Consider the following 13468-nt stretch of genomic DNA (forward strand, 5'->3'; position numbering starts at 1 on the left):
TGTGTCAAAAGAGTGACGAAATGAGACTGCTAAACAACATTATGCCGAACAATAGCCAGCTTAAGTGTGACACCTGCAATGAGCAACCATGCGACCGTGATGTAGTTTGTTTATAGCCTAGCGTTAGCTTTTTACATCTGGTTATTGCATTTGCGCTTCAACTATTATAAAAGTGGTGTTAATATGTGGAGATGAACCTGTGTCGTACTCAATCCCTTTGCTTTTTGTCGATGGAACCAGTGCGATGCTAACTTCCGCGTCGGTAAACAAAAAATGTAATCACTGAACCACTCTATTAATACACAGCTCAGTTGAAAGCTTGACTCTGATAGGTCAATCTTTAAATTCATCATTCTGCTCTTTTTTTTGATAGCATGCAGCTGCTAAGAACGCTCTTATCAAGGGACAATAAACAGTAATATCGATCCGCAGAAAGAAGTCCGGTCAATTTAATCTCCGCAGAAGAAGACACACAGGAAGTAAACACTAACAGGAACCAGTATGGGCTCAGCCGTTTTTTTAAAGACTGGTTAATAGAACCTGTTGGGATTCTTTTGGCTATAATAACTGACTCACTGCATATTATCTCTTATACAGTCTATAAAGTGATTAATGAGTTAGGCGTAAAGGCGACGTACCGAGGGATTCCCAGAGTCACGTTCATCTCTCCTCTGCCGGCAAAGTGGAAGGTGTTGAGGGTCATCTGGGTGGAGGGCTCCCCTATAGACTGAGCTGCAAGCAGACCCACTGCTTCCCCCGGGTCACACAGTGAGCGCTGCCACTTGTAGTGCAGCAGCTGACGGAGGCTGAACACAGAGTGAAAGAGAGGCATGAGGCTTCATTTACCTTACAAATAGACAAAACAGGTGAAAAAGGAAAGAAATGGGAAACCCCTTAAAAATAGACACTGTAAACAGAAGCTTCACAAACAATACCTTGACATTTTAAACGTCTTTGTAGTTACATCAAACAAAACAGGATCCTTTGCTTAGGACCAGAATGACACACTTCAAGAAAAAATATTTAACATCCATCACCCTTGCATATTTGGCTCATGATTAAAAAGGTAAGGATTTCTTGGTTTCATGAAGTTGTACTACAGTTTTGCCACATTTAAAACCCTCACATTCAGTACCTGTTTGTGTCGATGCTGTCCTGTTTCCGCCTTCCTTCGCTCTGCAGGTATTTCTCTGTGATGCTGTGGAAGTTTTCAGAGACCGATCCGAAGCAGACGTCGGGCCGTAACTGGCCCAGAGAGGGCTCGGGGCAGCGGGAGGACTTCCTGCTGTACTTGGATCTGCTGGAATCATCCAGAGCCTGCCACTGCTGTATGAGCTGCGCAGTGGGGAGCGGAGAGGAACAGTTTGGTTGGACAAGGTTACCATGATGCATCCATTGTGTACTGAGCAATGGTGCAAAGTAATGTAGATTTATTCAACTGCTGTACTTAAGTGCAATTTTGAGGTACTTGTACTTTATCTGAGTATTTCCATTTGTTGCTACTTTTAACTTCTACCCCACTACAATTCAGAGGTAAATTGTGTACTTTTACTCCACTACATGTATTTAACACCTTTAGTTACAGATTTTGATTAATGATGTGAAGTATAATCAAGTGTTAAATCAGACTTTAGTTCCACCTGGAGTAAATCCACAAGCTGCCCTGCAGTATACAAAGTCATTCAAAGTAGCTGCACCTTTACCAGCTTTGAGAACACTTTCATGATCAATCATTATAAAACACATCATATATATTATTGTGAAATGGACCAATCTGCATAATGATTAGTTTTACTTTTGGTACTTTACCTATATTTTGATGCCAATACTTTTCTACTTTTATTTGAGTAACATTTTTGAATTTAATTTTAATTGACTTTTACTTGTAACAGAGTATTCCTACACTCTGGCACTTCTACTAGTATTTAAAACAAGAGTACTTCTTCCACCTCTGGTACTGAGGCTGTGGGGAATGTAGTAACTACATTTCTAAGAAGCCGCCAGATAAGCATTTTGGCTCCTACATGAACAGAGTGAAGCACTAGAACTGGCAGATCTTTTGTGTAATTTAGCACCTGTAGTATAGAAGCCTTTCGACCGCAGACATCTGGTTCTCCTCCTTGTTCTGTCTGCTCCAGATGGGCCAACTTCTTTTGAGAATACAGCAGGAACGCTCCTGCCACACATTCAAACACAGATACACAAATATAACATGACAGCAGTGATGGACAGAAACTAAGTACATTATTGTACTTAAGTACACTTTTGAGGTCAATAAGTACTTAAGTACAGTACTTGAGGAGGCTGCTCATGCTACTTCTACTTCACTACTATTTAAAGGGAAATATGTTGTTTTTACTCCACTATATTCAGTTGATAACTTCACAGATTCAGATAAACAAAACACAAGGTGATCACAATGAATTTACCATGTATTTCTTTGGTTATAAAAATAAATTGAATCGTAGTATTGAAACATTACTAAAGTAATATCAATAACTATAATCCGATGATAAAACATGCTACTATTTTTGGTATTTTGATTTGATGCCAATACTGCTGTACTAGAATTAAGTAAAGCTTTGAAAGCAGGATGTTAAGTTAAAGGTCCCATGTCATGGCCATTTCCACTGATCATAATTCCATTGTTGAGGTCTACCAGAATAGATTTATATTGTGCAATTTTCCAAACTCACATTGGTTTCTCATACAGCATCTCTGTAAACTACGTGTATTCACTGAATTTCACTCTCTGCCTTTAACGACTCCAGTAACTCCAGCCCCCACCCTCCCTGTGAGCACAGTGTGCTCTGATTGGTCGGGACGTTGTGAATCGCGCTGCGCTCCGTGGAGGTGTTGTTTCCTTGTTTAGCGACAGCGAAACACAGCCAAACTCACCCTGAGCACACACAAAGTCACAGCCGAAGTAAAAAAAAAAAAGTGTGGCTTGATATTGAGTAAGAAAAAGGTTGATAAACGCTGTGAGAATGGGTCTGCAGAGAGAATTTTGCCGCGATCCCAACTGTCTGTTAATCAGCCTGCAGCCAGGGAGGAGAGATCAGCAGAGCTGCATGCACTGAGTGTGTGTGTGAGGACCAATCAGCGGGGGGCTTAACGTAACGGCTCCGCGGACGTAACGTAACGGCTCCACGGATTGGTCCATTTGGTTCGGGGTAACGCATGACATCATGAGTTACCCGGAAGAATCAATGGACAGTGACGTATCTCCAACGAGGCGTTTTGGGGAGGTGTTTTCTGTGTTAGAGTTTTACTCGCTACAGGGTGTACTTTGAGGGTTTGACTCTGCAGACCGTTTACATGCATAAAAACCTTCATAACACACAAAGGGGACGAGTACTAACCGGAAAATAAGTGGAATAAGTGTGCAAAATATTTAAATTGTATTTTCGGATCCTGAACAAGACCGCCGCCAGAGCGCATCTCCCCGTTACCTGCAGAAGGAAGCCATGCACGCAACGCAGCCCAGCTCTCTTTAACTCCAGGCGACTTTCTGCCGCTTTCCTCCGTGGTGCAGTGCTGATCGTTTCACCACAGAGGAAAGCATTTCACTAATTGCAGTACCCATAAGGAGCTGTACAAATGCCGCAGTTTTTGCGTGGCTGTGTATTTAGTTGAAAACCCAGTGGCGATCTGCTCGTCTCTCATCGAAATAATATGGGGCGGACATGCCCCTTTGTAGCATATTACAAATGCTTTGTGCTGAACTTTCCTGTCGGCTCCCAGACCGTAGTCGAGGAGGGCAGAAGCAACAAGCTTCAGGTTCAATAACCCACTTTAGCTTAAATTACTGGAGAGAGGCGAGCTCTTCTTGGGAGGCCGTTGCATTTATTTAGCTGTTCTTCTGTTTCACAAAATACATCACAGACCTCTGTTTTTCTGCTTCCTCGTTTCACTTCCAGAAACAGACACACGCTCCCTCACTGTCGCTCTCCCATCCACAAACACACATGCACAAGCCACACCCCTCTCTCTCTCTCTTAAAAGGGACAGCGATCTCATTTCACTCTGCATGACCCTAATATCATAATATGTGTGCTCTGGAGAATCACAGAACGGACGATCGTCCTTATTATTATGCCGTTTAAACCAATAATTTAAATGTGTTTGTTAAATTTGGCATCATTTAAGTTGCGCTGACAGGTCCACACACTGCTTCCCCGCAGCGAGGCTCCCCCGCCCTCCTGCTGATGGTTGACGGGCGTCAAGCTCCTCAAACCCCCCCCCCCCCCCCCCCCCCCCCCCTGCCGACCCTGTTCTAGACCGACAATCTTTTGGTGCACCGGTTTTCGGTGCTTAGAGCCGGCTCCGCTGCGGTGTGAACAGGAAAAAACGGTGCTTATCATGCCCCTTTCACACCAACGCGGTTCCCACTTTTCTGGTTCGGAACCTTTTTTTCTTTTCAGCCCCCGTTTTCTTCACTCCGTCCAGAGCCCGACTGGTGCTGCCGCTGCAAATGACGTCACCTTACGTCGCTGATTTTCTCCCCAACGCCGTCGGGTCGATGATCGTGTTGCTTTTAATCATACGAAGCCAGATTAAATTAAATAACTACTTCTCAACCCTAGTACATTTCTCCAGATTGCCGTGGTTCATTGTTTATTAATGTGTTTCAGCTGCATTTACCTGCAGTGCTGCCCGCTGTTTGGCATCAAAACGCAGTTATGAAAGTTTCCCTGGTATAAAATGGGTGATGTTAGCAAAGCAACCGAAGCTAAACTGACTATCTTGACTACTTGTTGCTATCCTATTGTGGCATAAGCCGGCACATTTTAACGGCATATATTTCATTATGATTCTTCACTGCAAAAACTCAAAATCTTACTAAGTATATTTGTCTAATTTCAAGTCAGAATACGTCTTTACACTTGATATAAGACATAATAACTTAAGTAGTAACAATGCAGTGAGATATAATGTCTTGTTTTTAGACATTGCATCTTAAGTGTCTTGTTAAGTCAAATACTCTTGAAAATATCTTATTTTGAGTTGTATCTCAGGTGAAACAGGTTTTTTTGACATGTCCCAAGACTTGCAGGTATATACAGTATGTAAGCTCCTGTGGTGTTTGTAAAAGATGAATTATCTTGTTTCAAGAAATAACCATTACTTGTTTTTAGAAAACACATTTTTATTGGAAAAACTCACATCAGAAAACAGTGCATCAGTCACATCAGAATACAGGGCTAATAAAATGTAGAACAGTGTCATTTATTGCAATCTTCACAAACTCACATTGTATGAAGGGAGTGAGGCGCAATGATATCTGTCAGATCATATTTAATTGGAATGTACTTGGTGTTGTTGTAGGTCTAATAGTAATATGCTGTATAATCAATAAGTTGTTCAGAATCTACCAAACAATTGGCTTGAGCTAGGGAGGGAACTTCCACCTCATAAGCTAAATAATGATCATTCCATTCAACTGTAGAGAGAGGCCAGCATTCAAAACAGTACATTGACGTATTTACAATATAAATGTTTTTCACAAGTCCAAACTCTGGAATGTTATTGTTGACATTAGAAATAACCAAAGTCTTTCCACATGTATACTTATTTCCATATTGCATAATCCACGGTACTGAAACAATACATTCAACTTGCTCTATTCCAAAGAAGTCTTTAATTTTTCCTTCAACATAGTTAACATTTTTCACCTCAGAGACTGGGCCCATTTCAAATTCACCTGAAATAATTGGATGTTTCTCATGAATATTCAGGCTACATAAAGTTGGTTGTGCTTCACAAGGGATTTACAAATATTCTTAAAACTTCTTTTCAAAGCCCACTGCTTGAAAAAACAATGCTTTGACTCAAAGCGCATACACATATGCCTCACTGTAGGGCCGAGTGCTTTTATCTGGTAGGGAAGATGCAGAAGGTAATGCTGCTTAAGTATGATATTTACATCTGGAAAAAGTTGTTTGAAATGTTTTAGGTGTTGCTCTATTAGAAGCTTTAGCCTTGAGAGAGTTGAAAGAGCAATAATAGGTGAAAACAGAATGTTGACAATCTCTAATAACTCAAGCAGCATTTTTGTGTATTCATTTTCTCCAACTGTGTCAATGTGAAATGGCAGGATCTTTAACAAGATCAGCATCTGCCCAGCAGACTGTTTCAGTTTATTGTCATTTGATGACAGCGTATTTACAGATATGGGGGATGGCTTATCCCTTGCATCCACAGGAGAATAAGGGAAACCAATTAATGCACTATTAAATGTGTCTAAATCCATAAGACCTGAAAGTACAAGATGCTTTAAAGCACATTTGATTTCATATGGAGCAACACCTTTGAGAATTACATGCATAATGTCTTGTGGCATTTGATTGATTAAATCAAAATGAGGAGATTCTGTAACTTTGCTTCTCCTGTTTATACCATATGTTGTTTTAAGATTTTCTTTGAGAAAGTCAGTGCTTGCCTTTTCAATGTCAGCACATTGCCTGATATGACTTGCCATGGTCCTTTTAACAAACAGCTCTTCATTAAATTGTCCCTGCATGTCTTCAAAGTTGCATTCACAGTGCCTGCATTTACTGTAGGCAAACCCCACGCCTTTTTTAAATCCAGCCACTTCGTGTTGAGCTGGAGTGTCGCCATACACAGCCATAAGCGCCCCATAAACTGTCATCGGACCATTTTGCAGTGACAACCTCAACACCATTATACAGCTCAATAAGGTCTTGATGAATTCTCTCAAATATCTTATCTATACCACAACCTGAAAGGTCCTTGGTTTTAACCATAACAAGCAGGCGAATGGCAGAAAGTCTTGATCCATATTTAGAGTGTATATTAACTAAGGTGTAATAAATCATCAATTTCATCTGTATATAAAATTAACTGCAATGCTGTTGGAAATTTCAAAAACAGTGGATGTGACTTAAAAATGTCCCCATCAATTAAGTCATGAACAAAACCATTCTTGCATGGCTTTGGGCCCTCTTCAATCATTGCAAGAATTCTTGGATGGATCAGCAACTGCTCTAAACTTTTTACCAACGAAATATAATAAAAGCCCTGGTTTTAATGGCAAGTACTCTGGAGTCTCCAATTTTCACATAACATACCGAATGTTTTGTGGTGATAATCTCTGGTTTAACTGGTTTAAGCAGTTCTTTGATTGTCTTATTCTGCAAATGTGCTGTAGCAACTTGATTGAAAGGGTCAACAAACTGGTCAAATATACCCATTGCGTCACTATTCAGTTGATCCAGATCCCCCGGATGTCTCTCAATCACATTACTTATTAGATGTTTTAGGTGCTCCAATAATGACGCCTGATATTGCTGTACTCCATTCACCACGTGGTTGACAGCTCTCTGTGGAGAGTGGAAAAACAAATCTCAACAAAATGGAATGGACATGCTTTTTAGGTAATGTGCGGAACATGCAACAGTTGGATTTGGGGTAGAATGGAATGTTAAACCTCTTTATAATTATCAATATGGAAATCTACCAAAATCAACCTATTGTTGTAAATCATATATTGTTCCATCTCTGATTTAGATTTTGCAACATCAACCAAACACTGTAGTATAACATTCCATTCAGCCCATTATTTTCAGCTGCTTCCACATACTTTAGGTAATTCTTTATATTTTAAAAGGCATGCTATGCAGGATGTGTAGTTTGTTGGAAGCCACACACTTTCTATTGGGTGACAAAGAATGATTGAGAAGGATTATTTGGTATTTGTATATGCATTTTTTTTGGTGGAAAATCCTGCATTGTGTGCCTTTTAAGCTTACTTCAGTTACACTTGTTACTGACATTGACATATAATTCATTGTAAGAAAAACTGTTTAAATTACCTGTGTTAGTCGATGGGTTTCTCTAGCTTGGAGAAGAAATGCAGTTGCTTGTTTGAAAAGGTCCATGTTCACATGACCCTCTCGACCTTCTTGAAACCCAACCTGAAACAGATACATATCTCTATTTATCTTAATATATATAAAACATATCTATTCCAACATGTTTAATATTTACATAGCTAACACTCATTCACTTTTTTTCATTAGCTGTGAAACAAGACTTCTAAGGGAACAATAATTTCATTTTCTAACTTTCTGCAGGTCATCATGAAAATGTTTTAATGGGGGACGAAAGATCGGTTTAAATAATATGATTTCTATACATATAGACATGGCCTGAACACCCCGAATTATGACATACCATTTGAGGGATGATGGTTGAACCCTCTTGGATCACTGAAGAATGTTCCTGTGTCGCACAGACCATTTCAGCTGCAGAGATATTCGCAGTAGTTTGGTTGTTTGTGCCCATCATTTCACGTGTTTCCGGTTGGCCTTGGAGAGTCACGGTACGTCCACACAGCAGCTTTGAAAAAATCTTGAAAATCTTGGAGCTGGGCGTGTCTGAGAGCTTGGGGATTTTTTGCGAGCAACGCGACCAACAACCAATCACATGAATCTCCCGCCCCCGGCATACAAAGCAAAAAACCCCGGGGATTTTATGCGAGCAATATATATATATAAACTCCCCAAACAGGCGAAAACCTACCAGTTTCAAACACTGTCTCTGCCACCTCCCTCCATGCCTGGTTCCTCCTGTTTGTATCCCGGTAAATAGTTCTGGTCGTAAAGAACCGGGTGATTTGCTACCGTCATTTCTCGTTTGGAATATGAGGAAATGAACTGCGGTCTGGCTCTCCCAGCTTGCACGCGGTTTGATTGGCTACTATGGCTAGCGCTTGTACTGTCAGATTTGGCAGACGCTTCCAGCTCAGCTTCAAAAGTTGAACATTGCTCAACTTTTGAATCCTGAAAATCCTGAAAATCTTGGCTTCGCTTCCCCACAATGCAGTTCGGCGAAAAGCGAGGCAAAGTGACGTCATCCCCATTCAAAGTCAATGGGCAGAGAAGCGTTGGAAGCGTTGGAAGATTTGTTTAAAGCTGCTGTGTGGACGTACCGTAATTCTATGCACAGTCGAAGCCCTGACTTTCGTGTGGTATGTGGCATTGATGGTTGTGCCAGTGAGTACCGGGTGTTTAACTCTTATTACTATCACATAAAGAGAACTTTATTTTTTGTACGCACATCTTCTTCAAGACGAATGGGCAGAGGAAGGATTGACGGTACGTACACCTATGGTCCACACACGAGGCTCCGGTCCAGCTCCAGCCACGTCAAGGCAGGCTCATCAAAGAAAGAACACGCGGGTATTTTTTCTTCTTCGGCTGCTTCCTGAGGCACCTTCCGGCGTTATTCTCCCTCTTTAGTATGTGGACCGTTAGAGCTGAACACGTCACGTCACGACCTGCCTAAACATTGACTCCCCCTGGTTTGAAGACGTGTTTCATGTAAGTAATCTATATTCGACATTTAATTAATATTTGTTGTTGACATGACATGCGTTTTTAAGTATCCACGTTCAGTGATAAATGTTTTATTTTGTGTGTGAAGCTTCCAGCCGCTAGGATAGCAGTGCTAACGTTAGCTGAGGCGAGCTAATTAGCTAGGTCAGCTAACAGCATGGACCAACTTGATGATGTGGCTGTGTATTTTAAGGGGTAATGTATGCAATTATTATTGTTAAATGTAGTTGATGCACAAAACGGGTCTGTAAGTTAGGCTCTCTCTGCTGTGTGTGTAGTTGTCAGCAATTAGCCTAGTCCTGTTTTAAACAATGAATTATAATGCATGTTAGCTCTTTGCCTGTCATAGCATATTTATACAATTGGTAGTTCATTTCACTTCTCACCTGGGGGGTGTAAAGTTATTGCTGGGGACCCAGTGCACTGTTGAATTACGTGTAACATTAAATAAACTAAATAATTTGGAAAGCAATGTCATTAGACATTCAATATGATTTATATTTGAATATGAATTGCTCAACTTGAATATTTGTATGACAAACTGAATTTGAATCATATAATTAGATTGTGTAATTGAATAACTGCATTGGAAAAATGCATCTGATTGGCACATTTCCCAAAAAATAGTTATAAAACTATGGCATCAACTAAGGGTCATGAACTAGAGCTAGTCAAAATAAATGTATTTTTTTACCACCTGCAGTTACACATCACTTTTTGAATGTATGTGAATGAAATTGCATCATGTATGTTTCTGTATGTGTAAATCTGTTAAAACAAATATCTCAAGTTCATGAATGTATTACAGCTGTGAAAGGAGTTGTGTTAAATGTGTGTCTCTGTGTGTGTTTTCTTCCTTTGTTGTTTTGTTGTCTTAAATGACTACAGCACTAGAAGTCTAATATCATTTCAACATATTTTATAATCCCGCTACATGTCTCCTTGAATTTGTTCACAGCTGCAAACATCAGTGAAGGAACTATGAGCACCCTGTCCCGTGAGGACCTGCACGATCTTTTCCCCGGCCCAGAAAACTTATTTCGGAGAAAAGCGGTTTGGCATGCATGTCATGCTGAATTGGATGAGGTCAGTCTTTCAATGACATTGCATAACTAATTCAATGAAATTAGTCTCAATATGAATGGGGAAAATAAGATTGACAAATTCACAAAAATAGAAATGACTCTCCCAAATTCACACAAACATATAAAAAAAAAAGTCATTGCAGTTTAGGTTGATTTTTTCACCATGACTTTTTTTTATTTTAAAGGAACCTTGCCTAAAAGACTCAGAACCAATGGGAAGTCCTGCTTCTACTAATGAGTCGTCCCTGCCACAGACATCCGCTCCTGTGAAAGGATGTCCTCCAAAGTACAAAACCCCTGAAAAGGTTGTGAAGTTATCCTTTCCAGAATATGTGTTGCACACTGACAGTGAACTTGAGCAGGTCCGAAAACAGTTCTTTGAATTGGCGAAGAAAGGTTGTGAGAGCGACTTTCAAATGTCAAAGGACCTCAGATGCCGGCTCATAAGAAACACCATGACAAGTATGATTGCAATCCTGAGGGCAAAGGGGGATAAAGACTCAGACAGATACCTTTCAAAGCCAGAAGTTACAGCTATGGCAAAGAGAAAAGTTCAATACTACCCCATGCTGCAGGACAGAGGCAGCAAGAAAACTTTGCGGCTAAGTGTTGAAATGCATCCAGTTGGTTACAATAGATATTTGAATTTCTGCATTTGTAATAGAGCTTTGAAGGCTGTACTCATGTGTGTTGTCCCAGGTCACTGTGTATGCTCAGCTATACAAAAGATTACAAAATATGAGATCCCCCCAAAAGACCAGTCCCGGTGGGAGACATTCAAAGAAGCGCCGAGTTGGTCAGGGAAGTGACACGGAGGAATCAAGTGGCTCGACAATCATTCTGGATCAGTCCTCGGATGGAAGTAGCATTCCAGGCTCGGGCAGTAAAGATACTGGTAAGTTCCAGCTTTGGATTTACAAATGTGCGCCTTTGTGGTATTCATATTTCTGATAGACTTGTGATAGTCACAAATATAATAAAGTCACATAATTGGGTCTTGTACAAAATACAAAACTATTCTGTGAGCTCCTGGTGAGGTTTCACATTTAAGGCGAGGCACGGCAGGCAAAAACATCGTTTTTCATGCACTGGTAAATTTTGAGATTTTGTGCTATTTTGATTCCATAACATGGCTTTTGGAAGGAAAACGTACAAAATATACATTTAGGTGTTTAATTTACGATAGTTTGTCTATTTGCGTCTGTATATTTCTCCTAAATTCACAAAAAGTTAGCATTCTAACGTAACAAAGTACCTCGACCGCTGTTTGCACCATGTCATCAGAGGTATTGTTGGAAAGCTCCGTCTCTTCTGCACAATCTCATCGGATCCAAATATGGTCATTTTCTTTGTATCAGCAACCAATCGTGAAAGTACAAAGGGGTCTTAAACCAAGAAACGAAATCTCATTGGCTGGTGTCAATTTCTGACAACGTGATTCGTTCAGATGCGTCACGTGGTGTGCTAAAACACTTCCTGGTTAGCTTTCTGCTGGAAATTTTAATCTCAAAATGGCAAAAGAACAGCGAAAAAAACAGTCACGGAGAAGACAACAACAAGTGTCACTTGCACGAAGCAAGGTTAGACAAAAAACTAATGACCCCGAACATGAAATACCTTCACGGAGTGCGTCGAGGTGCAAGCTGTCATCCAAAGAACAGGAGGGTTTAGCTAGCGCCACACTGCAATCTTTAAAGGTCTTTTAAAAAATGAGTTTATTCTCCTACTCTGAGTTCGAAATGTCCACTTCAGTTGCACGTACATACACCAAACCTTCCAGTTATATTCCTATCAATATTATGAAAGCTTTTACAGAAGGGTTTGTTCATATATCATTCATAGCCTGAATTATATAACATTTTATACCTACTAACATGGCGAACATTTATATTTTAGGGCTGTTGACAGTATTTTCAGATTTATAGTGATAAAAAGAGATATCCAAAATCCCTTCTGTAAAAGCCTTAGATTCTAATATGACTACAAAATGAGACAAGAATTTTGAACCTGACTTTATCCAATGTTCAGAATTGTGTTCCTGAAATGTATTAAAATATGCGCATATTTAATGAGATAATCATTTGCATATTTAAACATGCTATTTCAGAAAACTTGTAATACAAAGAACAATTGCCTTATTGTAAGTAATTAACTGGAGAAACTTCTAGCTGATATCTTTAAGTTAAAAAAAATTACCCTATTCACCTGTAGTGTCTCGCCTTAAGCATTTTGGTCAAATAAGATATATCAAGTGTGAGTCGATGTGCTCTTGCCATATGTGCTTGGGGCATACTTCTTTTTGAGACGTCAAAATAGAGACCTAAAGCATTGAAACTTAAATGTGTTGTAACAATCCTACTTCCTGACTCCTGTAACACCAATTAATATCAAATATTGTGATATTCTAAATCTGTGTTTTTGTATTTTACACTTAAAACAGATGCAGGAGTCGATACTCCAGACACTGACAGTCCAGCAACCATGGCCAATCCCAACAGCACCCTACAGACTCTGTGTAAGGAAAATAAATCTATCTATGAGCTCTGCATATGTACCAGGAAGAACATTCATTATCTCTGCTAAGGAAGTTATGTTTTTGGTGCTGTGTGTATTACTGTAAGGTAAAAACAACTAGGCTTTTGAATATGAAATTGTGTGGAAGGGTATATCATGGGCCAGGGAAAAGTGTTTTTTTTCTTCAATTCTGGAGCAGTTTGTACAGTTTAAAATGATGTCTCGTGTTTTTCTTGTGTGCCCTTCTAGTTGATTCTGTTTCTGAAAAGTAATTATGTATTTTTGTGTCTTATAGCGAACAGGTCTACAAACTTTGATAGTCCAGACCAGGGGTCGGCAACCTTTTTGATATGAAGTGACATTTAAAAAAAAAAATTGTTATCAGCGTGCCGACAATCGAGAATTATCAAGTCACAGGTAATTAATTGAATTGTGAAAAAGAAATAAAAGGTAGCGTGTATTACATTTCTTAATTCAGCTTGCAGACAGTAGAAGAAATGTTATCCATAT

At 39.8% G+C, this 13468-nt stretch overlaps 1 protein-coding gene across 1 annotated transcript in view; it reads right to left on the bottom strand.

The window, feature by feature from the left end:
* Nucleotides 1-13468, bottom strand: part of polr1a (RNA polymerase I subunit A) — a 148422-nt gene that overhangs the window by 57480 nt on the left and 77474 nt on the right. The window contains exons 26-28 of the mRNA XM_079670210.1: nt 2076-2176; nt 1136-1335; nt 639-806 (exon numbers count right to left, since the gene is read on the bottom strand). Of these exons, the coding sequence (XP_079526336.1) occupies nt 639-806; nt 1136-1335; nt 2076-2176 (469 nt within the window). The remainder of the gene's footprint in view (nt 1-638; nt 807-1135; nt 1336-2075; nt 2177-13468) is intronic.

The sequence above is a fragment of the Notothenia rossii genome (genome assembly GCF_949606895.1).
Source record: "Notothenia rossii genome assembly, chromosome: 3".
Taxonomy (NCBI): domain Eukaryota; kingdom Metazoa; phylum Chordata; class Actinopteri; order Perciformes; family Nototheniidae; genus Notothenia; species Notothenia rossii.